This window comes from Hypoxylon trugodes (assembly GCF_022578975.1).
Source record: "Hypoxylon trugodes strain CBS 135444 unplaced genomic scaffold F4822scaffold_2, whole genome shotgun sequence".
Lineage (NCBI taxonomy): Eukaryota > Fungi > Ascomycota > Sordariomycetes > Xylariales > Hypoxylaceae > Hypoxylon > Hypoxylon trugodes.
This window is the reverse complement of record NW_026250017.1, coordinates 2,733,417-2,756,113: the sequence shown is the minus strand read 5'-3', so window position 1 is coordinate 2,756,113 and position 22,697 is coordinate 2,733,417. Positions and strand designations below refer to the sequence as shown.

Genomic DNA, 22,697 nt, shown 5'->3' with positions numbered 1-22,697 from the left:
TTTCTCAGGCATATATACCAACTAAATCTACGCACCCACCTAATCTGATTGATCACCGAAAGGGCACACACAAGATTAGAGGGGAAAGTAAAGTATTTACTTGAGTGGATCGTTGGGCAATACTATACAAAGCCACACGCCCCTCATCATCGTAGCCCATGCTATGCACAAATAGGTACGTAATTCTTGAATACATCATAAATGAGGTCTACACGCTCGCTTCTCTAGGTACCTAGCGACGAACGAACGTAGTAGCAAAAGAACCGATGTGTGTTCCTTTTTTTTTTTTTTTTTTTTTTTTTTTAATTTCCTTCCTTCCATCCTTCTCCCCAAATCCACTCCTTCCTATTCTAGATCAATGATCTAGTACTGGCTAGCAGCAGTCTGGCAAGCCTTCAGCTGCTCGAGGTACCAACCGCAGATCTGCATGTTACCTGAGTGGTCATCCATGCACTTGGTAAAGTTCTGCGTGGCGCCCTGGCAGTTGTTGCCCCACTGGTTCTGCTGCTGGTCCTGGGTGTTGACTTGCTGGGGAGCAGCCTCGGCCGGGGCGGAGGAGCCGCCGCCGAAGAAACCACCGATGGCGTGGCCGATGGAGGAACCTACTGCGACACCGCTGTTGATATGTTAGTTAAAGTCTCATCTCTAGAGCTTTGTATGAGGGGAGAGGGGAAAGGAATGAAGACGTACGCAGCAGTGCTGGCCATCTGACCGAATAGACCGGGACCTTGCGAGGCCTGGGGAGCGGCCTGCGCGGGAGGATGTTGCTGTGCGCCTTGAGTTGGGGCATACGTCGCCGCTGGTCTCGACTGCTGAGCGGCAGGAGCTCTGGCGGGAACGGAAGGACGAGCGGGAGCGGGTCTGGCGGCGGAACGGTTGCGAGGCATCTTGATTTATGGTTTGTGGTTGTTCGTAGAGATAGTAGGTGTAGTTCGGGCGAGTATTGAAAAGGTTGAAAAAGTTGTTGAGGCGATTCGGCTTATTTTTTGGAAGGAAGATGCTAGACTAAGAAGAGTCCGGGATTTCGGATTTAAAGAAAATGCAAAGTCGAGGCCAATGGAAGCTTTAGTGGAAGGAACGCCCCGGATTACCGGGAGTTACAGCTAGGTGGCGGTGGCCAATGAAGAAGCGTCAATTGACCATCCATCGTTCTTAGTCAGAATCGATCCAAGTATCTTTACAACGGTGCATTACGTAAACAAAAAGCAACTCGATTTATGAATACATGCACAAATTGAAAGACAACCATCAAGCTTCTGTAAGCTCACTCCAGCTTCAAACATACGATACACAGACACAACAACTTCTCAATTTTAATTTTTGGAAAACTTCCTTACTTGAAGTCTATGATAGGGACCTTAAAGAGGGATTGGTTCGAAATTCAGAAGGTAAAAAGGGTGGAAAGCCTTCTAAACCGCAAGGAAAATGAAGGCCCTCACACCCGGTCTACGCTCTGTATCGAGCAAACAGGGTTTCATACAACATCGCATACAATCACTCCCTATAGGGTCGGCAGCAACAATGATATCACCCGCTACACACGACTGTAGTAGCAAAAATAGAAGCAACAGAAGACAATTCTCAGTCCTCAACCGGCCACTACCAAACTACCCCGGCCACGTGCCACTCACGGGCATAGAGCGTGCAGCCCTAGCCGTCGGGTCCGGGGTAATGTCCCTAATCGACCCATACCGGCACGACATGATCGCAGCCTTAGGCGAAGCCACCGCATCACCATACTTCATCCAGCGTCTGCGTCGGGCCATGCTCTCATCCCCCATAGGCCGACGTATCCTACGCGACCGTCCGCGCATAACCTCCACTTCTTTGAACCTACCCCATCTGCGTTCCTTACCCAAGAACACAGTCGGCGCTGCATATGTAGCGTGGTTGGATAGAGAGGGCGTGTCCCCGGATACGCGCGACGGGGTGCGGTATATCGACGACGAGGAGTGCGCGTACGTAATGCAGCGGTACCGTGAATCGCACGATTTCTACCACGCCCTAACCGGGCTACCCATTGTGCGCGAGGGCGAGGTTGCACTTAAGGCGTTCGAATTTGCAAATACGTTACTCCCTATGACGGGGTTATCGATGCTAGCCGTAGCAACACTAAAACCGGCGGAGCGACAACGGTTTTGGAGTATTTACGGGCCCTGGGCGGTGCGCAATGGGTTGAAGAGCGATGAGGTCATTAATGTCTACTGGGAGGAGGAGATGGAGACCGATGTAGATGCGCTTAGGGCGAGGCTGGGGATCGAGAGACCGCCTGATCTTAGGGATATACGGAAAAGAGAGCGCGAAGAGAGGAAGAGATTGAAGGAGACTGCTGCTGCGCAAGCGGTCGCGAGTTAACTGCATTTTAAAGGAAGGAAATAAAGGGTTCGTGTTATTAGAATCTGTATACTATTGTACCAGAAACCGTATAGAACATCCATCAAAAGGTAATTTTGTGTCCATAACGCCATGCCATGCTAGTCGCACCGCTACCTATCGTATTGTGCCATCCTCTCTCTTCCTATCCTGGATATATTTTATTGTCTCGGTACGCCTTCACCCCGGGAACCATTGCTGCCGTAATCATAGGTCCAGCAAATCATCATCCTCATCATCCCAGTTCTTGCGCCTGTTAACAACAATCTTCTCTTCCTCTTTATTATCGGCGACGGCGTTTAGGAGCTCTTTGAGCTGGGCTTCGGTGACTTTCTGTCGCAGTTGACCGGTTCGCGCCAGCATGATGAGTCGGTTTTCGACGTCGGTGGCGCGCTCCTCTTTGACAAGTCGGATTCGGCCTAGGCGGTCGGCTGCCTCTGGGTGTAGGATCTGGTTCAAGATGGACTGGCGGGCTTCGGTATCTTGTCTATCATAAGGGTCGTTAGCTGGTGTTTCATATTATTCTAATAGAATATTTGGCGACGCTGGCTTACTGCTTCTGCTGTTCCGCTTGATTCCCTTGACCTGCACCTCCAGGGCTGCCTGCCCCGCCGCCTTGCGCTTTCAGCTGCTCCAGGCGCGCTTTGCGAATCTGAATATCGAAGGCATCAGTTAGCTCTAGATGAAACAAGCATTATATTCAAATGTGCCCGTATTAGGCGTACCTGTTCTAGTTCTGCGTCAGCCATGTTTGATTCAGTTTTGTGATTTTCTAGTATAAGTCAAGGTATAAGGGTTGGTAAGTTAGCAGGTTAGGCACGAGATGGCGTATAGATACCCCACTAAGTGGGATGGTTTTAGGGAATGTTTTAGCGGGGCAATCCGATAAGATCCCGATACTGTATCAATCCCTATGCCGAAAACACACCCTTATAAGATATTCCATCTATTTGAATGTCTAAACTCACGATCTTCATAACTTTTACTCAACTCAAAGTGTCATAGAAACGTCACTCGTTACTGAAATGGATTGTAATTTCTATTTCCAGTCGAAAAGCAATTCATACTCATGTCCTATTGGGTGGTGGTGTTAATATCTTGGTTCGTGGCGTTGACCACCCCTGCTAGCGATGCTTCATACCATGACTATACATGATTCTACATGGTATGAACTGCATTTTTCAGAGATATCACATTTGAGTCCTATTTTAAGGCAAATGCAGACCACACCGTTAGCAATGGAGCGGTGTCTAGGTGTTGTTGCCTGGCCAATGATTTATCTGACATATACTCCCTGAAGCGCCTGACCTCGCTTCGTATTGACGTCCCCATCTTTCTCTAGAATTATGACTCTATACTCCTACTTGGGCTCACCTGTGCTGTTAGTCTTAGCATATTCATATAGGAAGTTCCTGAATTGAGTTAATTCTACTTGAAACTATGGCAAGTCCAACGACTCCTAGGACGCCTACCGAAACCAAAGGAAAGAAGCGCCGCGCAACCGACGATGAGGACGAATCTCCTCGTAAGCCTCATGTTTCCCCCCGACGTGGGTATCCCAAGAATTTCCAGCCATTCTATAAATGTAACAAAGCAGCGTAGGTCCTCAAACAGTTCGGAAGGAGATTACGTCTCTGTATCCATCAATAAAAGCTCCCGGTCGTCCATTTAAAAAGAAGTCGATCGAAGCATTATTAGACTTGCCTCAACGGTTTTTCATGGCAGAAAATCCAGACCGGCCAAAGAATAAAATGTTCACGGTTTTCAGTCCTAATAGGGACTGTTAGTTAGGTTCCTACCGAAACGACTATAGGGGAACACTGACTAGAGATTAGTGAATATCATCGCCGCGTGCGTACAGGTCTGCGGCGAATCACGGCTTAATGAGAAGCGATGTACGACATGCGCTGCTGGTCAGGGTATCTGGACTCAGTGCATGGTCGAGCGAGATATTCCCGATCATCCTACCAGGGTGTTAGGCGGTGCATGTGCCTGCTGCTACTTTGACGGAAAGGGGAAAACTTGCTCGTTCATTCTCCGTACGTAAATAATAGAACTCGCCGACAACAAAAACTAATGAGTGTTATTTTGGGGTATAGGCGACTCTTCTTCACCTCTCAGCTTTACTTCGACACCCAGCGTATCCATTGCTAGTTCCCCTCTACCTCTCTTAGGGTCATCAGCCCCTTCGGAATTCATTACATTTCCAACCGACCCATGCCAAGTTGCTTACTACCAATGCATGTCCCGAATAGAGCGGTCCGAATCTCGAACCGAATTAACGAATACGAAAAATTCTCTCGAAAACCACCTCGACGTACTGAGAAGTGTCGAAGCGAAGGCCGACGACGACGATTCACCCCTAATACTATCCGATAGGAACGCTCTTTTGATTGCTTCTCGCCGTATGAGTTGGCCGAAGACTAAGCGGGCAGAGGCCCAAGCTCATATAAAGGGGGTCTTGGCTGCTTTAAATACTGCAGAAACGAAGCTCGGAGATAACAAGGGAAGAGACGGACACGCATATTAATTGGGAAGAAGGGATATAAAGAACAATTGCCTTATGTTACTTTAGCGACCCGAGGAGGTTAAATAAGAAATTTCCGCATTATTTGCTTTCGTTTACGGCTTCTGGTCTCAAGGAGGAGATCAATCTTGGTACACGTACAGGGTTTGGTGGGCACTTAAATCCCGATAATAAAAACAAATTAGCAAGCCGCCATTCAAGCCATAAAAACCTCTTGACTATTGATTCCCACTATGTTCGTCGTCATCGTCTCTTCGTGGTTCAAAGTTCAGCTATAGAATATTAGCATCTTTGTAATAGATTTCGGCATAGGAGACAGAAGAGAAGCTCACCGAATTTCCGTTATACAACTGCGCGTCTCGACGTTGATCATCCTCATTCTGAAATCCTCTGATCCGCGATGCTGTTCTCGCACCCGCCAAATTTTGTAGCTGAATCCCTTCTTGTTCATCGTCTCGTCTGCGACCGAAAGCCCCCGTGAACCCACCTAGCACACTAGCCAAGAGGCCATAGCCCGCGCCGAACAAACCCAGGATATATGCGAAGGTGCGCCAGACAAACCCATTGGAGTTCGCATAGGCAGAGCTATATTTGGCAGGGACGAGGACGAGGGTTGCGGATGGGGCTAGTCCGAGCGATAGTAAAGACCTGATTTCCTCGGTGGGTTCGATGACCTTATTGGGAAGAGGAGTCAGAACCACTCGGAAGGTGTACGGGGCGTCGCCATCGGTTCGATCTTCGTCGATCCATTTTCGGACTTCGGTGTTCAAGGTAGCGTCGCTCTTAAAGCGAGAGCGTATCGTTGAACCATTAAATAGTCGGACCTGGAGATTGCAATGATCTCCTCCCGATGCGGCGCGTGGTATTCGATTTAGTTGGATAGGTGCCGCCTGAGTGGTAGCTCCTTCACCTTCTTGCGCACCGCTTAGAAGAAGTCTCGCCTTTTTCTCCTCTGCTTCACGTTCCCTTCGTTCCCGCTTATCGTCCTCGATACGTTTCAGAATTCGTTTTCGTTCTTCAGCTGCATGTACCTTTCGTTGTCTGACTTCCTCTGCGTAACTTCGCTCTGCAGGAGTGTGAGTAGAGGATTGACTCTCAATACTTTCATTTGTATTCCGTCGTTCCTTTCCTTTGCCTTCTCGCTCCACCTTTGATTGGGCCTCCTTTTCCGCCTTTGCTTTGGCTTCCTTGGCTTTTTTCTCGGCCTCTTTACGCTTTGCTTCCTGTAAACTTTGACCCTGCGCCGAACTTTCCGGAGGAGGGGCAGAGCTTCTAGCTGGGATTTCGTAGTTGTCATATAGATCGTCTAGACTATTATTCCTGGCTAGAGCTGGAGCCTGGGGAGCAGGTGCTAGTTGACTCGCTTGTGTTGCCGGAGTTGTTGCTGACCGACTTTGGGCGGCTGTTGCTGTGCTCAAAATTGCCGCGACTCTGCGAATCAAATCTTGCTTCGCCGTGCCACCTTGTATGTACTCTTTCAACGTGCCATTCCTGCAAGACGAGTAAGCTATGGATTTTGTATGAAGATAACCAATAGTTGTGATATAACGTACTGAATCATTACTATTGTGGGCTTCTTTGGTATGGGAAATAGTGCCTCGAGAAAGCCCGCCTCTTGTGATCCTGCTTGTAACCTCAAGGAAATGGCTTGATTTGCGAGGGGTGCTTTGAGCTGCCGACGGTCAATATTAACAACTTTATTGTAAATAGATATTTACTCACTGTATCATTTGTTTGGAGCTCCTCTTCCCAGGACTGGCCCTCGTTGCTAACATCTATAGTTATATTAGTTTAACGATCATATTAAATTCACGTTACCCATACTCACCAGTCACAAAAGCGAGTACCATCTTTGACTCTTGGATAGCAAGGGCAATGCCACCTTGCAAGGTTCCTTGAAAGAATATGGTATCACCCATGGTCGCTCGATTGAATATGAATTCAGAAGCGCGAAGGTGGGTAAGAGACTTCGAGTGAGGCTGGCAGGTGAAGTATGTGAACAGGCCCTGTGAAGTGTCCTGTTTTCTAGCCGCCGAGATATTGAACTCGAATACTTAATCCGGACCCTTTTGTATTATCGAGCTCAAATGCTCTTCAACTAAAAGATAATCAAAGTTTCGAGGTAAATTCCCGGGAATTATCTGGATGTGTGATTTAATCTCTAGCGTTGTTAAATTCACGATGTAGCTTGTAAGTTGCGCGGGATGAAGTATGAGTTAACTGCCACGATGATGTAAATAGGCAGCCAGCTCTATGCTGTTTTAAGCTATCATAGGTACTAAGGTACCTAGAGCTAGTGCTGTAGCGGGACCCTATCCGAGCTCCGATCCCCCGGCCCCCACTAGAAGACCCTGGTATCTCGCCAATGCAATTCAGAAGCTTCATCAACTTTTGAAGAAAACGAACGTCATCATGGTTCTCACGACCACAGCGAGCATATTCTCATAATTAACTCGCTCATAGACACTATGAAGTCTGGCGGGCGGATAACACCCCAATTACTCGCCAGGCAAGTTGAAAAAGCCCTCGAAGCCCAAGCCCGCGCCTCCCATATCCACAGCTATAGCTATAGCACACAAACCTGGACATCACGATGCTGTAATAAACCCACCAACACCATTCTCCGACAAACCACCCCTTCCCTCCGCCGCCCCTTCACCAACACAACCCACCGCGCCGCGCGTCCTCCCGCCGAAGACCCCTCCTTCACCTCCATCCTCGACAACCCACCCGAACTAGTCCGCACCGGCCGACGCCACGGTCCTGGTCTAATAATCCTCGCCATCATCCCAGTAACCGCATTCTTACTCGGGACATGGCAAGTACAACGTCTAGGTTGGAAAACTGAACTCATCGCTAAATTCGAAGACCGAATCGTGCGCGAGCCCCTTCCTTTACCACCCCGCATCGATCCTTCCGCAATCCATGATTTCGATTTCAGGCGTGTACTTGCGACGGGAAGGTATAGACATGATAAAGAAATGCTGGTAGGCCCGCGGATGCGTGATGGTGAGCAGGGGTTCATGGTTATTACGCCGCTGGAGCGGGGCGGGGATGAGAGGGCGACGGTGTTGGTGAATCGTGGGTGGATTGCGAAGAAGTTCCGACGGCAGCAGGATCGGCCGGTGGAGGCATTGCCGCACGGGGAGGTAGAGGTTGAGGGTTTGTTAAGGGAGCCGTGGAAGAAGAATATGTTTACACCAGAGAATAGGCCGGATATTAATGAGTTCTATTTCCCGGATGTCAAGCAGATGGCTGCGCTGACGGGGAGTCAACCCGTGTGGATTGAACAGACTATGGGTATGCATAAACATCACTTCAATATTGGACATGGGCTTGGTTATTATGTTTATTCATGCTAACGTCATTCATTCGTGTAGAGCCGGATTTACTCCAGACTCTGGACATGGAAAATAAGGGCATTCCTATCGGAAGACCAGCAGAGGTCAATCTGAGGAATAACCATGCCCAATACATTTTCACATGGTATGTTTCCCTATTTCGATCTCGTCCCTTTTCATCGACTTGCTACCATGCTGACAATATCCTAGGTATGGACTCGCGGTAGCGACGTCGATAATGTTCTATATGGTAGTCAAGAAACCCCCTACAGATATCTCGCGAAGGGTACGGATGAATAAGGAATGGTCATAGACCTCCTCGTGAATACACGCTTTGTATTCCTTTATCAAAAGCCGTAATATGTTCCGGGCTCATGTTACTTCATCCTCCTCCACGTCCGCATGACGTGGCTGTTTCTTTCGAGGAACTTTTGTCGGCGGAGGGACCGACATGCGCAACTCCTGAAGGAGTTCTCTCGGTAGATGTCGTTGCGCCAGGGAAAATGGTGTTGTCGATGTGTTAGTCTGCCGTTGTCTGCGCCGCTCACATGGTTAATATGTATCACTACGAAAATAGATATGTAGATATGAACATACCTTCGCATAAGCATCATCATATCACTCTCGTCTATCGTCTTTCGGCCGGCGTGTTGTGCATAGGCCGATAAGTCGTCTCCTAGTTGCTCAAAGAACCAGTCTGTCGCTTGCATAATCGCATCCAGTGTATCTGCACTGATCTTCGCCTTGCTCACTCCAGCTGTCTTTGCAAGGGTCATTGCTAATCGTTTTACCACGCCTTGTGGTAAAGAAGGATACTCGATACCATGCCGCGATACCTTCTTGCCAACTTTCCTCCTCGCTGAACTCCTCTGTGGGAGATCGGCGGTCTGGGTTTGAGAGATGAATGTCTCAAGTAACTCGCCATTATTACTATCGCCGTCGCCATCCTCAAGCCCGGGAAAATCAAACGGCTCTCCTATATTATCATCGTCGTCGAAGTCCTCAACCTGCGGCTGTTCCTCGGCTTCAATGCCTTCTGTCATTGTTGGTTCTCGCGTAGGTGACTCTACTGGAGCCATAACGAAAGTGCTCTCGTTACCAAGTTCGGGTATCTGGATCGGACCGAAATCGTCCTGTCCGCCCATAGTTTGACGTCTCGTCTCTTCGTCCACACTAGTAACCATTAGCATCCCTTAATTCTTTATATATGAATTGTAGGAAGATAATACCGTTCAAAGATAGCATTTTCATCCAAGCCTACATCTCCGGTATCGTCGTCCAATGCCGGCGGTGGAAAGAAGCCAGAATCGATGCCCACGTCATTATTAACAGTACCATCCTCTATTTCCGGCCCAATGAAATCACTCATTCGTACGCTCCCAAGACTACCTCTATCCAAGCGACTCAACGGTGCTTCGGTCCATGCTCGACGAGGTAATTCGATAGACTGGACAGTGTAGTTTTCATCATCCAATATACTCGATCGGGGCGGCTTCAATTCACTATCGTCATCATCATCATCGCGGTCCAAGGGAAGCGAAAAACGAGGCCTCTCAATAGGGAAGTCATCGTCATCATCGCCTTCCTCTAGGAGAGTCTGTAGCGTCGAATCATTATTAGGTGGGGGAGATGACGAGGACGAGGAGACTGCTGTTGATGTTGGAGCTAGGACCCGACTAAGGTTCCGGAGCAGATCTCGTGGTGTTTCGCGTTCGCGCTCACGGGCGAGACTGCGCCGACGTCCAACGCGGCCTGGTGTGAAGACAGCTGCGCGCCGCTGGTCAAAAGCTCGAATAGCAGCGCGGGCATGTGGTGTATGGGGATTATTTCGACGGGCTGAGGCGGATAGCCGTAGATTCGAAGAGGGTTCAGCGCTGATGCCGCGGCGGTTCGGGGTTGCGATGTTTCGCGGTGTGCTTAAAGGTGGGAGACGGCTATTATTTGCGCCCGGGTCCGCCATCGTGAATATGCCGATTTATTTCCTTTGCTCGAATATCAATCCACGACACGCCGCCGTATTGACCAACAGCTGGAAATGTTTGCAGGTGCTGCCCTGTGGTTCATGGCAGTGCAAATTCCAATGTTTGTCTAATTGTTATTCAATTAGCCCCTTATCAAAGATGGCCCCGAAAAATTGGAAGTATTCCAGAAGAATGACGTGAGTGTTGGTGATTGTCCGACGCGGTTAGTACTTGAGCTTAGACGCGTCTGGGTTTGTTAGGTACGCCCCAGAATTGCATGTGGGATTGGAATTGGTAGGTCATCACAATGGAGAACAGGGACCGCACGTGGCACTTCAGCACTGTTCAGTGCGGGTGGGGCCACTATAAGTTAAATGTACTGAGGGGTTCCCTGCTCCAGGTGCTTGCCTGCCCAGACAGCTCTGACGCCGAAACTCTCTAGAGCAACTTCCAAACGCAAAGATGCAGTCTAACCTTCTGAAACACTTTCGGTTCATATTGCTTGCCTTTTCTTCCTACTTGCACCCCGAGATCTCTCCTTCCTTGTTTCCGTCACACTCGGAAACTTTCCAGTCAGACCATCGAATGACGACATAGTCTCACTTACCACATTATCATACATACGTGAAGTAAGAAGCTTCTTAGTTGCTAGAAGTATATAAGGATATGGCCTATAACTTATACTTATAATGGTAGGATCTCCCGCCTATCCAGCATTCTAAGCTTGATTGGCGGGGGATCTTTGGCATACTAGGTATCTCATCCACTAATCTACTCTTGTCAGATGGTTCTAATGGGACACCTACCTTATCAAGCAAACTAATTAGTTTGTCCATTTCCAGTCTTCGAATCCGGGGAATACAAGGCGACATTTTGAGACGATTTTTCGGATTGCTAGAACTGGGTAGAATACCTATTGGTCTACCAAGCATAAGCTAAAACGTCGCCAGTAGGGCAACGACTGGTCTGGAGAGCTTCTTGGAGCTAGCATTGATCAATAGTTCGATGTAATGGTTTTCTAACATTCGTCAAATACCAAGTTATAATCGCCACTGGCCCTCAAGAGCCTAGCGAATCATTCGAGTTCGTTCTCTAGCTTGATGCAAGAAAGCTTCGGGACCAAATCCCTGACGCCCAACAACATGCAACCAAGTCTTCGGATGTTCCAAACAGGTCGGGGATGTTACAGGTGACGCTTCAAGTGACGCCTCGGCCTATCGCATAGTATCGAGCCACCTTTCTACAGCTATCTTCTCCAAAGTATAAGCTCTTTAGGTCTATTGGTCTAGAAGACTATAGCTTCCAGCTTGTGCTTCATTAGGCTAGAGTAATATATAAGTGCTTACAGGATATACCTACGTAATGTAAGTGATCTCGCCTACTTGCCTACATATAATCATGTACCTACTGTGTTCACTGCATACGCACATGCACATGCAAAGCGGGAAGACCTACGGCAGTCAGATAGCTCTATGCGAAGATCGATCTAGGCGTGTAGGTGCTATAAATGATCGATTCATTGAAGGTAATGAACTGTCAGTTACCTAATTTTATAAGCACTCGTAACAGTATTTTATGACATTTAATATAACATTTAGTATGACATTGCCGTCGCAATCTTTTTTTATTTCTTTACGCACTTGATACGTACACACCTTATTTGATATTATTTAGTATTTAGTGTCTGTTGCTTTTGACATACATCATAATAAGAGACAAGTTGATACGTTAGGCACTTAGGCAGGTACATAATCAAATTGAATATGCTCGTTTACCAATCTTGGTTGAATACATGTAGGAACGAAAAGGTAAGGTAGGTACAACTCAGTACCTACCTCCCTAAGGTGTTGATTTATTCCACGGCAGAATATCGTTGAGCCAATCAGAACGATTAAACCACTAAATTCTATACCCCCTTGCCTTAGTAGTACGTGAGTACATAAGTACCCGGTATCCAATCCGATGCTGAAGAGCGCCGTCTCCCTATCCCAGTTAGGTCCCCCATTTCTTCCTCCACCTTCAACTTTTTCCGACTGGGTTAATAAATTCCGACTTATAGGGGCTCAAATGCGACGGTGTCTCTTGAATCACATTTCAATTGGTTTCTAAAATTCTAATATCGAATGATATCAAGACTTTTCACTTAATACTCGTCGTTCCGATTCGGTATCCGCCGTTCGTAGTTGTTAACCTCTTTAGCAAAAGAGAACCATCCTCAGCCAACCCAACCCAGCCTCTCTCATTGTAAGTTGTCATATCTCTCTTCTCTTCTTTGTACTGTACTGTTGTATGGCCCTAAGACGCGCCCCCAGCCGCCGCCATTGCCGTTTCTTATTCTACCCTGCCTGTCTGTCCATTATCAATTCGATCTACCCATACCTTATCCTTCTTCGTCCGCCGTGCACCCCGTTTTATCTATCCAACTATTCCTTTTTTTTCACCTCCCTTCACGCTTAGGGTGATAGCCCTTTTCAGATATACATACGTAAGAAGAAAAGTACATACGAAAAGGGGGACAGGATAGATACTTAGGTGTACATACGTATATCAAGTCAAGTTAGTTCCTTGTTCCATCGCCGCCACACCTTTTTTCCCTTTCCCCTACAAGTTCCATCCGCAAAGACCTGGGAGTCAAGACGCTCGCGCCACCACATCCACTCAGATCCCCTAAATCTTCGAATCAACCGCCGTTGTGTCCGTTGGAGGTCCCACACCCCCCTAGCACCAAAGAAGCTCCAGTATCCCTATCGGGACACCCTACCTACCCTATCAGGACTACCTGACCAGCTATCGTTCCAGCTTGCGAACCGTGCTGCACACTTTCAGTTACGGTACAAGCCAGCAGGCCCAGGTCCTGTTCCCAGTCCTTTCCCAGTCCCCTAACCTGTCTTGTCCCAGTCCCATCCCCCCCATGATAAGTACTAGAAGGTAGCGCCGTGTGCTTCAGTGCTCCATCCTGCCAGCTTGCCCACCTCCTGCGATCTGCGGCACCACACCCTTCCGACCCTGTGTCAAAACATTTCTAACCCTTATGCAACGCAAGCTCCTTCTACAACACTTCTATTCCCCTAATTGTATTGTATCGCCGATAGCTCTTGTCTTCCTCTATCCCTATCTCTAATCTTTTTTTTTTTTTTACAATCCACAGAATTTACAATTACCATAACCAAGACAAGGATACCTACTCTTTCCGTTTAAACTACCCGACTTTCGGTGGAATTGCCATAGTCGCCGAATAATTCGAAATCTACCAAACTTAGAAATTTGCCAACAATGGCAGCCCCTGGAGTTCAGTCATTGAAGGTATGATAACTATGATGTCGCTTTTAGCAATAGACAAACGCCGCATCACTAAAGTCAATATACTAATGCGAGATTCTACTGCAGTGCGTCGTTACCGGTGACGGTGCTGTCGGAAAGGTCCGTCGATACCAATTTAATACCACCCTCGAGTCATGTTCCCAAGTCTAACATTAGTGTCAGACATGTCTCCTTATCTCCTACACGACGAATGCCTTCCCAGGCGAATACATACCTACTGTGTTAGTATATCGGCGCTCTTGTCTTTTTCTACCCCTCTTTTAGTACCTATGCTGACGACGACCCTCTAGCTTCGATAACTACTCGGCGAGTGTGATGGTTGATGGCAAGCCCATTAGCTTAGGACTCTGGGATACTGCTGGTCAGGAAGATTACGACCGATTGCGACCGCTCTCGTACCCTCAAACCGATGTATTTCTTATCTGCTTCTCCATCGTGAGCCCGCCTTCGTTCGATAACGTAAAAGCCAAGGTATGTGAACCATCTAAGAGATAAAGCAAATTTCTTCAGATGAAAGTTGGCTAATTTGCTTTAGTGGTACCCCGAGATCGATCATCACGCGCCGAACATTCCTATCATCCTAGTCGGTACTAAGCTGGATTTGCGGGAGGACCCAGCCACTCTAGAAAGTCTCCGATCTAAGCGAATGGAGCCCGTTTCCTACGATCAGGCCTTGGTTTGCGCAAAGGAAATCCGTGCTCACAAGTACTTGGAGTGCTCTGCCCTCACACAGCGAAATCTTAAGAGCGTCTTTGATGAGGCTATTCGGTATGACCACCCCCTGATGCCACCTTGACGCCGGTCGCGTGCTAATAGGTATCATAGAGCTGTTCTCAACCCGAGGCCCGTCCCAATGAAGGGCGGTAGCAAGAAATCGAAGTGCACAATTCTATAAACAGCATAGAAGACATTTTTCAGTCACGTTTTGCAGTTGGGTCAAGCAAGCCATAAAGATTTTTTTTGCGAAACGATGAAGGCGTTTTTGGTGGACATATAGGAAAGATCACTATCCTCCATGAGGAACCGACGTATTCAGGCATCTTCGAGTTGGCCGACTACCTATATTTCGCGTCCCCTCATTTGAACCTACATACCCACAGACGTTTTTGGTGGCCATTTTTGTTGTTGGAGTGGAGGCCTATGGATTCGACCTTGACAGAGTAAGGGGAGGAGGGAGAGAAACAAAGTTGCAGGATCGGAAGCCATCGAATAGGAAGCATATGGTGGATCATGAATATCGTATTTCAGAGTTTCGGCACTCTTACTAGTTTGTGTCCTACTCGTACGATTTTGGTCCGGTCCGACTGGATATGCAATCATTGGTTTAGTTCCGTTGTGTGGGGGAGTCGCCCTGAACTAGACGGCAGCAAGAGTCGCGATCCCTCGAAGATTATTCAAACTCGCCTTTTCACAATTCTGTAGATAGCATATTTGCGAGAGGAATCCAAATTTTACAACATGCCCCCAAAACTTGAGTCAAATTCGTATTTAATACGTGAACACTTGAATTTAGTACGTGTATGAAAATCATGAAATCATATTAGGCCGGGTATCACTACGTTATAGGTGTAGAATAAGTAGCAAAGCATCTATGGATCAATCAACTAAAACCCAGCTCCAGGCACCCGTTGTCTACGGCTCGGATGAACACTATCCTCGATCCCAGCTTTCTCCTTGCCATTTTCACCACCCTTCTCCTTCTCCTTCAACTCCTTAGCCTTTTGCTCCTCAGCCGCTCTTCGCGCGCGCTCCTCATTCAACTTCTCATTCTTGGCGCGGATCTTGTCCTTACGGAAAGATGTGTTACCGCCGCCACCAGCCGTGAGCTCGACGTTTATCTTTCGCTCTTCGGTTCGCGTTTTTCCGGTGCGGGAGTCGGCGGTGGGACAGGTGAATGTGCTGTGGTGGAGGGTTTTTAGGCAGGTTTTCATGTAGTCGTATCGCGCGAACTCGACGAAGGCGATTCCGCGGGAGCGTTTGGTGCGTGGGTCATGCAGGAGGCGGACGGAGGTTGGGTGTACGCCGCTGAAGTGCGATTCAATTTGTTCAGTTGTCGCGGCGTAGGGGAGGTTTCCGACGAAGACTATGAAGCGCGGGGCTTTTTTGTTGGTGCCGGAGGTCTCATCGTCTTGTTGGCCTTCTTCGGCGGCGGGCTCGTCAGCTTCTGTGGTGTTGGGATTTGCGGGTGCTTCGTTGGTGGAGGCTTGCACAGAGGACTTCTTGTCCTTTTTGGCCTTTTTCTCTTTCTTATCCTTCTTGGACTTTTTGTCCTTCTTGCTCTCCTTGGAAGGCTTCTCATCCTCTACGGCAGCATCGCCGTTAACGGGAGTGTCCTCGGTTGTGCCATTGGTGTCGGGCGCAATGTCTTCTGCGCCGGCTATCTCGATATCGGCAGGAGTTTCTTCCTCGGCGGAGGTCTCGTGCTTGCGATGCTTCTTCTCTTTCTTGGATTTTTTATCCTTCTTTTCTTTCTTCTCCTTTTTGTCCTTCTTGGACTTCTTTTCGGCTCTAGGAGGTTCTTCATCTGCGACCGCTTCGCTCACGCGTCTGCGCTTCTTGCTCTTGCTAGCATCGTCGGCACCAGTCGCAGCGACGCTGGTCGTGGGGTCTTCTTCCGACTTGCGCTTCTTGGAAGTCATTGCGTTTGATTCTTCTTCTTCTTAGAAGTGTAAAATTAGAAAATGCGGTGTCTATGGAAGAAAAAAGGATTCAAGAAATCTTGATCCAAGAATCGTATGAAAGAGATGTATTGGGATTGAGAACGAGATCGCAGGGATGCGTTCTAGAGTCTGTAGATAAAAAAACACCGACAGAAATTTTAGTGGATCCTTTCACTGCGACCGGTTCTAGAGACCGTGCTACTAGGTACGTCGGTACTTGCACAGTATCGATAACATATTAGCGTCTGAGCTGATGAGTAATCTCTTATCTAAGCTGCACATCTTATATATCTTAGGTAATGAAATCCTCCTTCATCCAGACTTCCTTCAACATCTACAACACCCATGAATTCTAAAATTTGTGTACTCGACGGGCTTAGTTTGGTGTTGCCCATAATCTGGATTTCATAAGCAAACTCGCGCCGAGGGGTTAAGATTGCTTCGCAAACAGTGTCACATCCTCGAGCAACATAATGAGCCTCCTTTCATCCCCCCAGAAGTTTGCTTCCTGGTATGACGACATACCCGTTCATTGCAGGATCTCTGTTCCATATGATTAACTTAGATCCCCGGCACCAGGGTTTGTAATGTGACAGAAGACGAGAAATACCCACGGAACCATGTTGCTTCGCCGACATACCTTAGCAATGCTACCCAGAGTGTATATAGCGTTTCCTTGGTCGACTTGTTTGCCCTTGTATCCTGATATTCGGCTCCGAGGTACTACCGTAGTCTCAGAAGATACAACAGCACTCTCTACATAAAGTACTATACGAAAATGGGGTAATTCTAGTAGAACGAACTTCCATGCAAATATTGTCCTGGTACTAATTGGGTATATTAATTAGGATGTCCAAGTACCTGGTTACCTTCTGCTGAGAATGAGTACTGGTAGCTAAGATCTCGTTGGTGGGTGAAGAGAAAGGCGAAACGATACAATGTAAGGGAGGAATCTAGTGGCGTCATAACACCACGATCTTTTTATAATCGTGATCATATAGGCAAAGGCCACCGTAGATAATTATAGATATTTAGGAGTATAATATAAATGCTGTTCTGATCTCCGTTGCGAAAAAATCAAATATGATGGTTCTTGAAGTGACACGGCACCATATCCTCACTATGCGCTACAAAACGTAATGCGAAGTCTAATATCACTATAGAAATCTACGGAAATCCACCGCATACATCTAGATTGCTCTAAGTGTTGGGAAGACACGATCCCCGTTTGATGGTATGGGAAGCGACGATGAACTCGGGTACCATCCTACCTTCCAGTACGTGGTGGAAGGAGGCACTTTCTCTTAACCCAGGAAACTCTATGTATCCAAGCACCACAGAAGGGATAGAGGCGCTCTTGCCTTTAATAGACGACTACAATCAACGACATCCCATCGACAGTCGGCGGTCTTCCAGCTTCCCTCCGTCTCCTTTTCATAGCACACTACTAACAACAACATCTGATCCCTCTCACCGTATCCCTCGTTTTTTGGATTGCCAAACATCGACATTCGTTTTCTTTTCGGATTGGTCTTTTTGGTGATCATCCTTAACCGTCTACAATCTTTCGCTTTGTACGATTTATGGAGTCTAGAAAAGCAGAAAACCATAAAAATTCAGACGAGGAAATACTCGATAAACCTCATTCTCTTCTCGATATCATAGAGGAAATTGGTGTGTAATAGGATGGCAATGTTCATTAAGATCCTCCTTGTGCGGTTACTCTTCGCAAACCTGTGGCAATTCGCCCTCGGCATGGGTAATAGAACAAATGGCACGATCACCGAACCACCTCCCGAACCACCAAGTGAGTCCAGTGCAGTCTTGGTAGTCTATAAAGATCGATATGACTTTTATTAACAACTAGTTGAGGCTGCGCTTCTCGTTGTATGGTTGATAGCATGTTCGCAACGCAATGCCTCGATACGAGATGTCTCTGCAACGAAAAAGACTACCAGCGGGTCTGCATTCCCCCTCTAATGAGTAGTCATACTCAGCTAACCCTATCCCGTATCCAGTCTCTCTTTCAGTGCCTCTACTCTCAATGCGATACCAACAATTACGGACCCGCACTTAGCCACTCCATATCGCTATGCATGAATCTCGGCGCCGTGATTTACATGGTAGCGCCAGGCGTAGTCGACAATGACATACTCCGGTCCCGCGAGGATGACTACCTTGCCGGGCGCGAAGTAGCAGACGTCCCAGGCTTGCAACTACGACAGGAGAGCATCGCCGGGCACGGACAGACAACTACTGTAACAACCACGGTCACAGATTTTATCACGGTGTCCTATGCCCCGGTCACGTACTTTTCGACAGCTAGTAGCGAGCTCCTCGAGACCACGCAAGCAGCAGAAGAGGTTCCTCATACCACCTCTACCTCGGCGAACCGGCCTTGGGTGGTTCCTATATCAAAGGCTGCGAGCGAAAGACCCTCATTTTTCGGGTTGGTGTTGTGGATCGCGTTGGTAGTTGCGTTGGATTACTGGATGAACAGCTAGTAGAGCTAGATGGGTGCCGTCGCTAAATCACCAAGATTATTGCTGAATTCAACAAGTTTCACTATCAAAGGATAAGGGGTGGGAATTAATGTTAATGAAGACGGCTGATGATCGATTTTATAGGGTTAATCATGCTGGCAATTGGCCGTCTGTAGGTAATTTTAGTTGACTCGCCCATAAGCTTTTTTATATCTGCCGGGCCGACCTATGTTGATATATTAGGGTCGGTTATTTCTGCCTAATTCTGTCTTCTTATCTCACTCGTGCTCGTATCTTGAATATAAAAAGGGATGAAACGCGCACGAAATCGATTACCGCTCGCGAGACATTTTCGGCGAGATGAGTCAGGATCGCAGTTATCGTTGTCCATTCCGATCCCGGCCCCTGACAAGAGTCTACTTCGTATTCAATATTCATGAAAAGGGTGTCATCTTATTCCGATGGAAATGCTTAGGTGAAACGCCAATAGATATAATAAATGAATCATCAATTTTTCTGGGTATCATATGCAATTGCCTTTATACGTCCTCGGGAAGGCAAGCCGGCCTTGATAACTCTGCTAGCCCCCTCTACCTCGGGGTATCATCTAAAAAACCGGACTCCCTTATTGGCCTGCTTAATAAAATAGGAGCTGAAGGCCTTTCTCGGGATCCGCGTATCGCTCCTTGAACTCAGTGCGAGCTAACCAGCGGGCTAGAGGTAACATGGTCTCCTTCATGTCCATGACACCGCGCTTCTTCTGGTCGATGTGAGAGGCATCAACAACTAGGCGTTCCAGCTTGTCTAATTTAAGAGAGGCTGTCCATCTGTTAGAATTTGTGAAGAGATAGATGAGAGGAAAAGGGCTTACACTTCTCGACTAGATCAGATAGCCGCACGGGCGTGCCCACAGCGATGCCCGTGCGGTGCTTCTCGAGGAATTGCACGCTTTCCTCTATCTTGATGTGCTTTGCGAACTGAAGAATCTATCAGTTAGGGCCGCATACAATTCGATTCGGAGGAACATACCAATTTCGCGACTGTGCTGTGTTTAGTCTGGTATTTACGAACGGCCCTATACAGTGTTAGAATTCTCGCGATTGGGACAAGATGAGAATAGTCGAAGCCGTACCTGGTGATTTCAGCAGCTCTTAAACCCGCGCCCGTGACGATGATTGTGTGAGGCGAACCATTCTGCTTCGGCGCCTCGCTGAGCTTCTTTGGGTCTGCGAATTGCTCTAGAAAGTCTGGTAGATTGTCTAGGCTTCGCGTTTTATCGAAGGATGTGGTATCTTTGATGTAGCTTGCTAGTTTATATGTTAGCCGATTTACTCATATCTTCATCAGTGATAGGGTGAAGCATACGTGATATGTCTAGCTGGCTGAGCTCGACGGGTTTCAGATCAGTACCGAATCTCCGTATTTTGTTGGCTAGATAGTCTGCGAGTAGCAAATTGTCAATCTGAGCGACCTTCTTGTTTACCCCGGCGTCTAGATCGAGAAATTCTTCATCTTCCTCGTAAGTTGTCGGCTTTCTTCGTTTTCGCGAACGACTCTCATCGTCCTGACGGCGCTTCTTAGGTTTTGCCTTTGGGGCTGCAGGTTTATGTCTTATTACTTGTGTCTCGGACATTTTCGGTCACTTATCTCAGCATTCAATTTTGTGAAAACTTGAGATATGTTGCGGTGGCGTGAGGTTAGATGTGATGGGGATGATAATAGTATGAGAAAAAGGTGAATGAGAAGAAAATTCAGTTAGCCGTTAGAGTTGAAAATCCTTATATGAAGAATTCTCTTATCGGCGGATGATGTAAGTAAATTCAACTAATGAAAATGGTACCCCACCATATAGAAAATTGCCCCGCGTCACACGTTGACCGGAAGAGTCAGAACTCGCATTATCCGTCGTACGTTCCTTCTATTATTCATTGCGATTATAAGGAAGAAGGAGCGTCTGCCATTATTATTTGAGTTCCTCCCTCTTTCAACACCAATTGACTCAATCCTACCAGAAACATCTTCAGAGAGTCGCATCATGTCTGAAGCTCCCGTCGACCCAGCCCAAGCTTCGGGTGCTGCCCCTCCGGCCGAAGGTGAAGGTTTTGCCCAGTCCAAGAAGGGAGCGAAGAAGGCCGAAGCCAAGGCGAAAAAGGAGGCCGAAAAGGCACGAAAGGCTGCTGAGAGAGAAGCTGCTGCCGCCGCCCAGAAAGCTGCTTCAGGTGGTAACGAGGATCTCGCCAAGGACAATTATGGCGACATCCTACCCTCTACGAAAGTCGCTGCCGACAAGGTACAACTTAAAAACTTAGGAGACGAACATATTGGAAAGACAGTGAAGCTACGAGCTTGGATTCAAAATGCCCGTATGCAAGGAGCCAAGATGGCCTTCGTCGAATTACGAGAAGAGCGAAATTGGACTATACAAGGTGTTGTGTCTGCAAGTGCCGAGGGAACTCCGGTTAGTAAACAAATGGTTAAATGGATTGGTGCGCTACGACTCGAAAGTTTTGTGCTCGTTGAAGCCACCGTCCAGAAGCCCCTAGAACCTGTTAAGAGTTGTCGCGTGAGCAACTACGAATTCCACTTAACCAAGACTTACCTGATTTCCCCTGGTCCTGAGGTGTTACCTCTGGGCCTCAACGCCGCCAACCGAGCTATTGCAAGTTTCGAAGATGAGGACCCCTCCCAGGCTGCGGCGGCACCCACTGAGGCTGTCGAGAATCTTTCCTTAGCTGAATCTGCTGCTGCGCCATCTGCAAGCTTATCTACGCATCTAAATAACCCCGCTATGCACAAGCGAGCCCCTGTACAGCAAGCTATCGCCGATGTCCGAATGACTGTACGCAAGCTTTTCAGTGAATACCTCGAGTCCAAGAATTTCGTCCAATTTGAGGCGCCTTGCCTTATCGGTGCCGCATCCGAAGGTGGCGCAAACGTATTCTCACTACCTTATTTCGAAAAGCAAGCCTTCCTTGCGCAATCGCCCCAATTCTACAAGCAAATTGAAATTGCCGGTGGACGGAAGCGTGTCTACTGCATAGGACCCGTATTCCGAGCCGAGAACAGCAACACCCCGAGACACATGACTGAGGTAGGTTATTAATGTTAAACTTATTCTGTAGCTAGTATTAAAATACTAACCATAATTATTAGTTCACTGGTCTCGATTTAGAAATGGAAATTGAAGAAAACTACCACGAGGTTATTGACATGATCGAAGGCGTCATGCTGTACATCTTCCGAGGCCTCGAGCAACGATGCAAGGAACAAATCGAGCTGATCCGCGCAATCTACCCATCCGACGATTTCTTACTACCTGAGCCTGGAAAGGAAGTACGACTCACTTTTGCCGAGGGTCAGAAACTATTGCGTGAGGAGGGACCGGAGGAGTTCCGCAACGTGTCCGATGACGAGGACATGAGCACGCCCCAAGAAAAGGCACTCGGTGCTCTTGTACGCAAGAAGTATAATACTGACTTCTACGTACTGGACAAGTTCCCCGAGGGAGCGCGTCCCTTTTATACTATCGAGGATCCCGAGAATCCTAAGGTCACTAATGCCTACGATTTCTTTATGCGTGGCCAAGAAATCTTGTCTGGTGGTCAGCGTATCCACCGTCCTGACTTGCTAGAGGCGCGTATACGCAAGAAGGGCATTGACCCTGCCAGCCCTGGTATCCGCGAATATGTCGATGTGTTCCGATCTGCGGGTGTGCCACCTCACGGTGGTGGTGGTATCGGTTTGGACCGTGTGGTTGCGTGGTACCTGAACTTGCCTAGTGTACACTTGACAAGTTACTACCCCAGAACGCCGAAGAGGCTGTCACCTTAGAGTGTGGAAAATGATTGGTGTGATTTGTAGATGGGATATACCGATGTGGTAGTTGATACGATAGATACTAAGGGGACTATAGAAGTCGATGAAGAATAAAAAAAGTCATAGTATTGGCACTTCCCATTAACTGTGAACTACAATACTGGAAGGACTATATTTCTAGGCTATACCACGAAGCGATCGCCATGCATGCTCTA

The 22,697-nt window shown here is 47.7% G+C and overlaps 12 protein-coding genes across 12 annotated transcripts; 6 read left to right on the top strand and 6 right to left on the bottom strand.

Moving 5' to 3' along the window:
* Positions 1–62: 62 nt before the first annotated feature.
* F4822DRAFT_391397 (uncharacterized protein) lies at positions 63–1,038 on the bottom strand. Its single transcript, XM_051457122.1, has 2 exons — positions 691–1,038; positions 63–616 (listed from the first exon to the last, which is right to left on the bottom strand). The coding sequence occupies exons 1-2, from the start codon at positions 885–887 to the stop codon at positions 364–366; spliced, it is 450 nt and encodes a 149-aa protein (XP_051318335.1). The 5' UTR covers positions 888–1,038; the 3' UTR covers positions 63–363.
* A 197-nt stretch (positions 1,039–1,235) lies between these two features.
* F4822DRAFT_391388 (Coq4-domain-containing protein) lies at positions 1,236–2,384 on the top strand. The gene has a single exon (XM_051457121.1). It carries the CDS (start codon positions 1,426–1,428, stop codon positions 2,353–2,355), a length of 930 nt encoding a protein of 309 aa, XP_051318334.1. The 5' UTR covers positions 1,236–1,425; the 3' UTR covers positions 2,356–2,384.
* F4822DRAFT_391386 (double-stranded DNA-binding domain-containing protein) lies at positions 2,385–3,347 on the bottom strand. The gene is made up of 3 exons (XM_051457120.1): positions 3,099–3,347; positions 2,928–3,025; positions 2,385–2,860 (listed from the first exon to the last, which is right to left on the bottom strand). Exons 1-3 carry the CDS (start codon positions 3,120–3,122, stop codon positions 2,581–2,583), a joined length of 402 nt encoding a protein of 133 aa, XP_051318333.1. The 5' UTR covers positions 3,123–3,347; the 3' UTR covers positions 2,385–2,580.
* Positions 3,348–3,813: 466 nt separating this feature from the next.
* F4822DRAFT_425762 (uncharacterized protein) lies at positions 3,814–4,903 on the top strand (the record flags this gene model as incomplete). Its single annotated transcript, XM_051460406.1, has 4 exons — positions 3,814–3,898; positions 3,976–4,155; positions 4,209–4,412; positions 4,473–4,903. 4 exons carry the CDS (start codon positions 3,814–3,816, stop codon positions 4,901–4,903), a joined length of 900 nt encoding a protein of 299 aa, XP_051318332.1.
* A 247-nt stretch (positions 4,904–5,150) lies between these two features.
* F4822DRAFT_391380 (uncharacterized protein) lies at positions 5,151–7,119 on the bottom strand. The gene is made up of 4 exons (XM_051457119.1): positions 6,729–7,119; positions 6,623–6,675; positions 6,454–6,572; positions 5,151–6,391 (listed from the first exon to the last, which is right to left on the bottom strand). Exons 1-4 carry the CDS (start codon positions 6,817–6,819, stop codon positions 5,173–5,175), a joined length of 1,482 nt encoding a protein of 493 aa, XP_051318331.1. The 5' UTR covers positions 6,820–7,119; the 3' UTR covers positions 5,151–5,172.
* Positions 7,120–7,274: 155 nt separating this feature from the next.
* F4822DRAFT_391379 (SURF1-domain-containing protein) lies at positions 7,275–8,838 on the top strand. Its single transcript, XM_051457118.1, has 3 exons — positions 7,275–8,200; positions 8,281–8,386; positions 8,452–8,838. Exons 1-3 carry the CDS (start codon positions 7,369–7,371, stop codon positions 8,552–8,554), a joined length of 1,041 nt encoding a protein of 346 aa, XP_051318330.1. The 5' UTR covers positions 7,275–7,368; the 3' UTR covers positions 8,555–8,838.
* F4822DRAFT_132475 (uncharacterized protein) lies at positions 8,438–10,369 on the bottom strand. Its single transcript, XM_051452733.1, has 3 exons — positions 9,471–10,369; positions 8,839–9,414; positions 8,438–8,776 (listed from the first exon to the last, which is right to left on the bottom strand). The coding sequence occupies exons 1-3, from the start codon at positions 10,199–10,201 to the stop codon at positions 8,614–8,616; spliced, it is 1,470 nt and encodes a 489-aa protein (XP_051318329.1). The 5' UTR covers positions 10,202–10,369; the 3' UTR covers positions 8,438–8,613.
* Positions 10,370–13,363: 2,994 nt separating this feature from the next.
* Positions 13,364–14,514, top strand: F4822DRAFT_132440 (P-loop containing nucleoside triphosphate hydrolase protein). Its single transcript, XM_051452732.1, has 6 exons — positions 13,364–13,505; positions 13,590–13,622; positions 13,686–13,744; positions 13,814–13,994; positions 14,059–14,291; positions 14,349–14,514. Exons 1-6 carry the CDS (start codon positions 13,476–13,478, stop codon positions 14,416–14,418), a joined length of 606 nt encoding a protein of 201 aa, XP_051318328.1. The 5' UTR covers positions 13,364–13,475; the 3' UTR covers positions 14,419–14,514.
* Positions 14,515–15,031: 517 nt separating this feature from the next.
* F4822DRAFT_391372 (uncharacterized protein) lies at positions 15,032–16,328 on the bottom strand. The gene has a single exon (XM_051457117.1). The coding sequence runs from the start codon at positions 16,160–16,162 to the stop codon at positions 15,128–15,130; it is 1,035 nt and encodes a 344-aa protein (XP_051318327.1). The 5' UTR covers positions 16,163–16,328; the 3' UTR covers positions 15,032–15,127.
* A 1,547-nt stretch (positions 16,329–17,875) lies between these two features.
* Positions 17,876–18,687, top strand: F4822DRAFT_425756 (uncharacterized protein; the record flags this gene model as incomplete). The annotated part of the gene is made up of 2 exons (XM_051460405.1): positions 17,876–17,990; positions 18,056–18,687. 2 exons carry the CDS (start codon positions 17,876–17,878, stop codon positions 18,685–18,687), a joined length of 747 nt encoding a protein of 248 aa, XP_051318326.1.
* Positions 18,688–19,203: 516 nt separating this feature from the next.
* Positions 19,204–20,500, bottom strand: F4822DRAFT_132322 (U3-containing 90S pre-ribosomal complex subunit-domain containing protein). Its single transcript, XM_051452729.1, has 5 exons — positions 20,032–20,500; positions 19,799–19,973; positions 19,696–19,741; positions 19,538–19,643; positions 19,204–19,485 (listed from the first exon to the last, which is right to left on the bottom strand). Exons 1-5 carry the CDS (start codon positions 20,297–20,299, stop codon positions 19,304–19,306), a joined length of 777 nt encoding a protein of 258 aa, XP_051318325.1. The 5' UTR covers positions 20,300–20,500; the 3' UTR covers positions 19,204–19,303.
* On the top strand, positions 20,501–22,696 carry F4822DRAFT_132344 (aspartyl-tRNA synthetase). Its single transcript, XM_051452730.1, has 2 exons — positions 20,501–21,757; positions 21,820–22,696. Exons 1-2 carry the CDS (start codon positions 20,702–20,704, stop codon positions 22,495–22,497), a joined length of 1,734 nt encoding a protein of 577 aa, XP_051318324.1. The 5' UTR covers positions 20,501–20,701; the 3' UTR covers positions 22,498–22,696.
* Position 22,697: the final 1 nt, after the last annotated feature.

Excerpts from the sequence above, each read along its gene's own strand:
- F4822DRAFT_132440 (XM_051452732.1), top strand. The coding sequence starts at position 13,476 with ATGGCAGCCCCTGGAGTTCAGTCATTGAAG. Across the intron at positions 13,506-13,589 it reads CTGGAGTTCAGTCATTGAAG|TGCGTCGTTACCGGTGACGG; the intron begins GTATGATAACTA and ends ATTCTACTGCAG. Across the intron at positions 13,623-13,685 it reads GTGACGGTGCTGTCGGAAAG|ACATGTCTCCTTATCTCCTA; the intron begins GTCCGTCGATAC and ends CATTAGTGTCAG.
- F4822DRAFT_391372 (XM_051457117.1), bottom strand. The coding sequence starts at position 16,162 with ATGACTTCCAAGAAGCGCAAGTCGGAAGAAGACCCCACGACCAGCGTC.
- F4822DRAFT_391397 (XM_051457122.1), bottom strand. The coding sequence starts at position 887 with ATGCCTCGCAACCGTTCCGCCGCCAGACCCGCTCCCGCTCGTCCTTCC. Across the intron at positions 617-690 it reads CAGATGGCCAGCACTGCTGC|CGGTGTCGCAGTAGGTTCCT; the intron begins GTACGTCTTCAT and ends ACATATCAACAG.
- F4822DRAFT_132475 (XM_051452733.1), bottom strand. The coding sequence starts at position 10,201 with ATGGCGGACCCGGGCGCAAATAATAGCCGTCTCCCACCTTTAAGCACA. Across the intron at positions 9,415-9,470 it reads GAAAATGCTATCTTTGAACG|TGTGGACGAAGAGACGAGAC; the intron begins GTATTATCTTCC and ends AATGGTTACTAG. Across the intron at positions 8,777-8,838 it reads ATGATGATGCTTATGCGAAG|ACAACGGCAGACTAACACAT; the intron begins GTATGTTCATAT and ends TGAGCGGCGCAG.
- F4822DRAFT_391386 (XM_051457120.1), bottom strand. The coding sequence starts at position 3,122 with ATGGCTGACGCAGAACTAGAACAG. Across the intron at positions 3,026-3,098 it reads CTGACGCAGAACTAGAACAG|ATTCGCAAAGCGCGCCTGGA; the intron begins GTACGCCTAATA and ends TTCGATATTCAG. Across the intron at positions 2,861-2,927 it reads CAAGCGGAACAGCAGAAGCA|ACAAGATACCGAAGCCCGCC; the intron begins GTAAGCCAGCGT and ends CCCTTATGATAG.
- F4822DRAFT_391388 (XM_051457121.1), top strand. The coding sequence starts at position 1,426 with ATGAAGGCCCTCACACCCGGTCTACGCTCTGTATCGAGCAAACAGGGT.
- F4822DRAFT_132322 (XM_051452729.1), bottom strand. The coding sequence starts at position 20,299 with ATGTCCGAGACACAAGTAATAAGACATAAACCTGCAGCCCCAAAGGCA. Across the intron at positions 19,742-19,798 it reads AGAGCTGCTGAAATCACCAG|GGCCGTTCGTAAATACCAGA; the intron begins GTACGGCTTCGA and ends AACACTGTATAG. Across the intron at positions 19,644-19,695 it reads ACAGCACAGTCGCGAAATTG|TTCGCAAAGCACATCAAGAT; the intron begins GTATGTTCCTCC and ends TAGATTCTTCAG.
- F4822DRAFT_391380 (XM_051457119.1), bottom strand. The coding sequence starts at position 6,819 with ATGGGTGATACCATATTCTTTCAAGGAACCTTGCAAGGTGGCATTGCC. Across the intron at positions 6,573-6,622 it reads AGCTCCAAACAAATGATACA|CTCAAAGCACCCCTCGCAAA; the intron begins GTGAGTAAATAT and ends GACCGTCGGCAG. Across the intron at positions 6,392-6,453 it reads CCCACAATAGTAATGATTCA|GAATGGCACGTTGAAAGAGT; the intron begins GTACGTTATATC and ends CTCGTCTTGCAG.
- F4822DRAFT_132344 (XM_051452730.1), top strand. The coding sequence starts at position 20,702 with ATGTCTGAAGCTCCCGTCGACCCAGCCCAAGCTTCGGGTGCTGCCCCT. Across the intron at positions 21,758-21,819 it reads CCCCGAGACACATGACTGAG|TTCACTGGTCTCGATTTAGA; the intron begins GTAGGTTATTAA and ends CATAATTATTAG.
- F4822DRAFT_391379 (XM_051457118.1), top strand. The coding sequence starts at position 7,369 with ATGAAGTCTGGCGGGCGGATAACACCCCAATTACTCGCCAGGCAAGTT. Across the intron at positions 8,201-8,280 it reads GTGGATTGAACAGACTATGG|AGCCGGATTTACTCCAGACT; the intron begins GTATGCATAAAC and ends TCATTCGTGTAG. Across the intron at positions 8,387-8,451 it reads GCCCAATACATTTTCACATG|GTATGGACTCGCGGTAGCGA; the intron begins GTATGTTTCCCT and ends ACAATATCCTAG.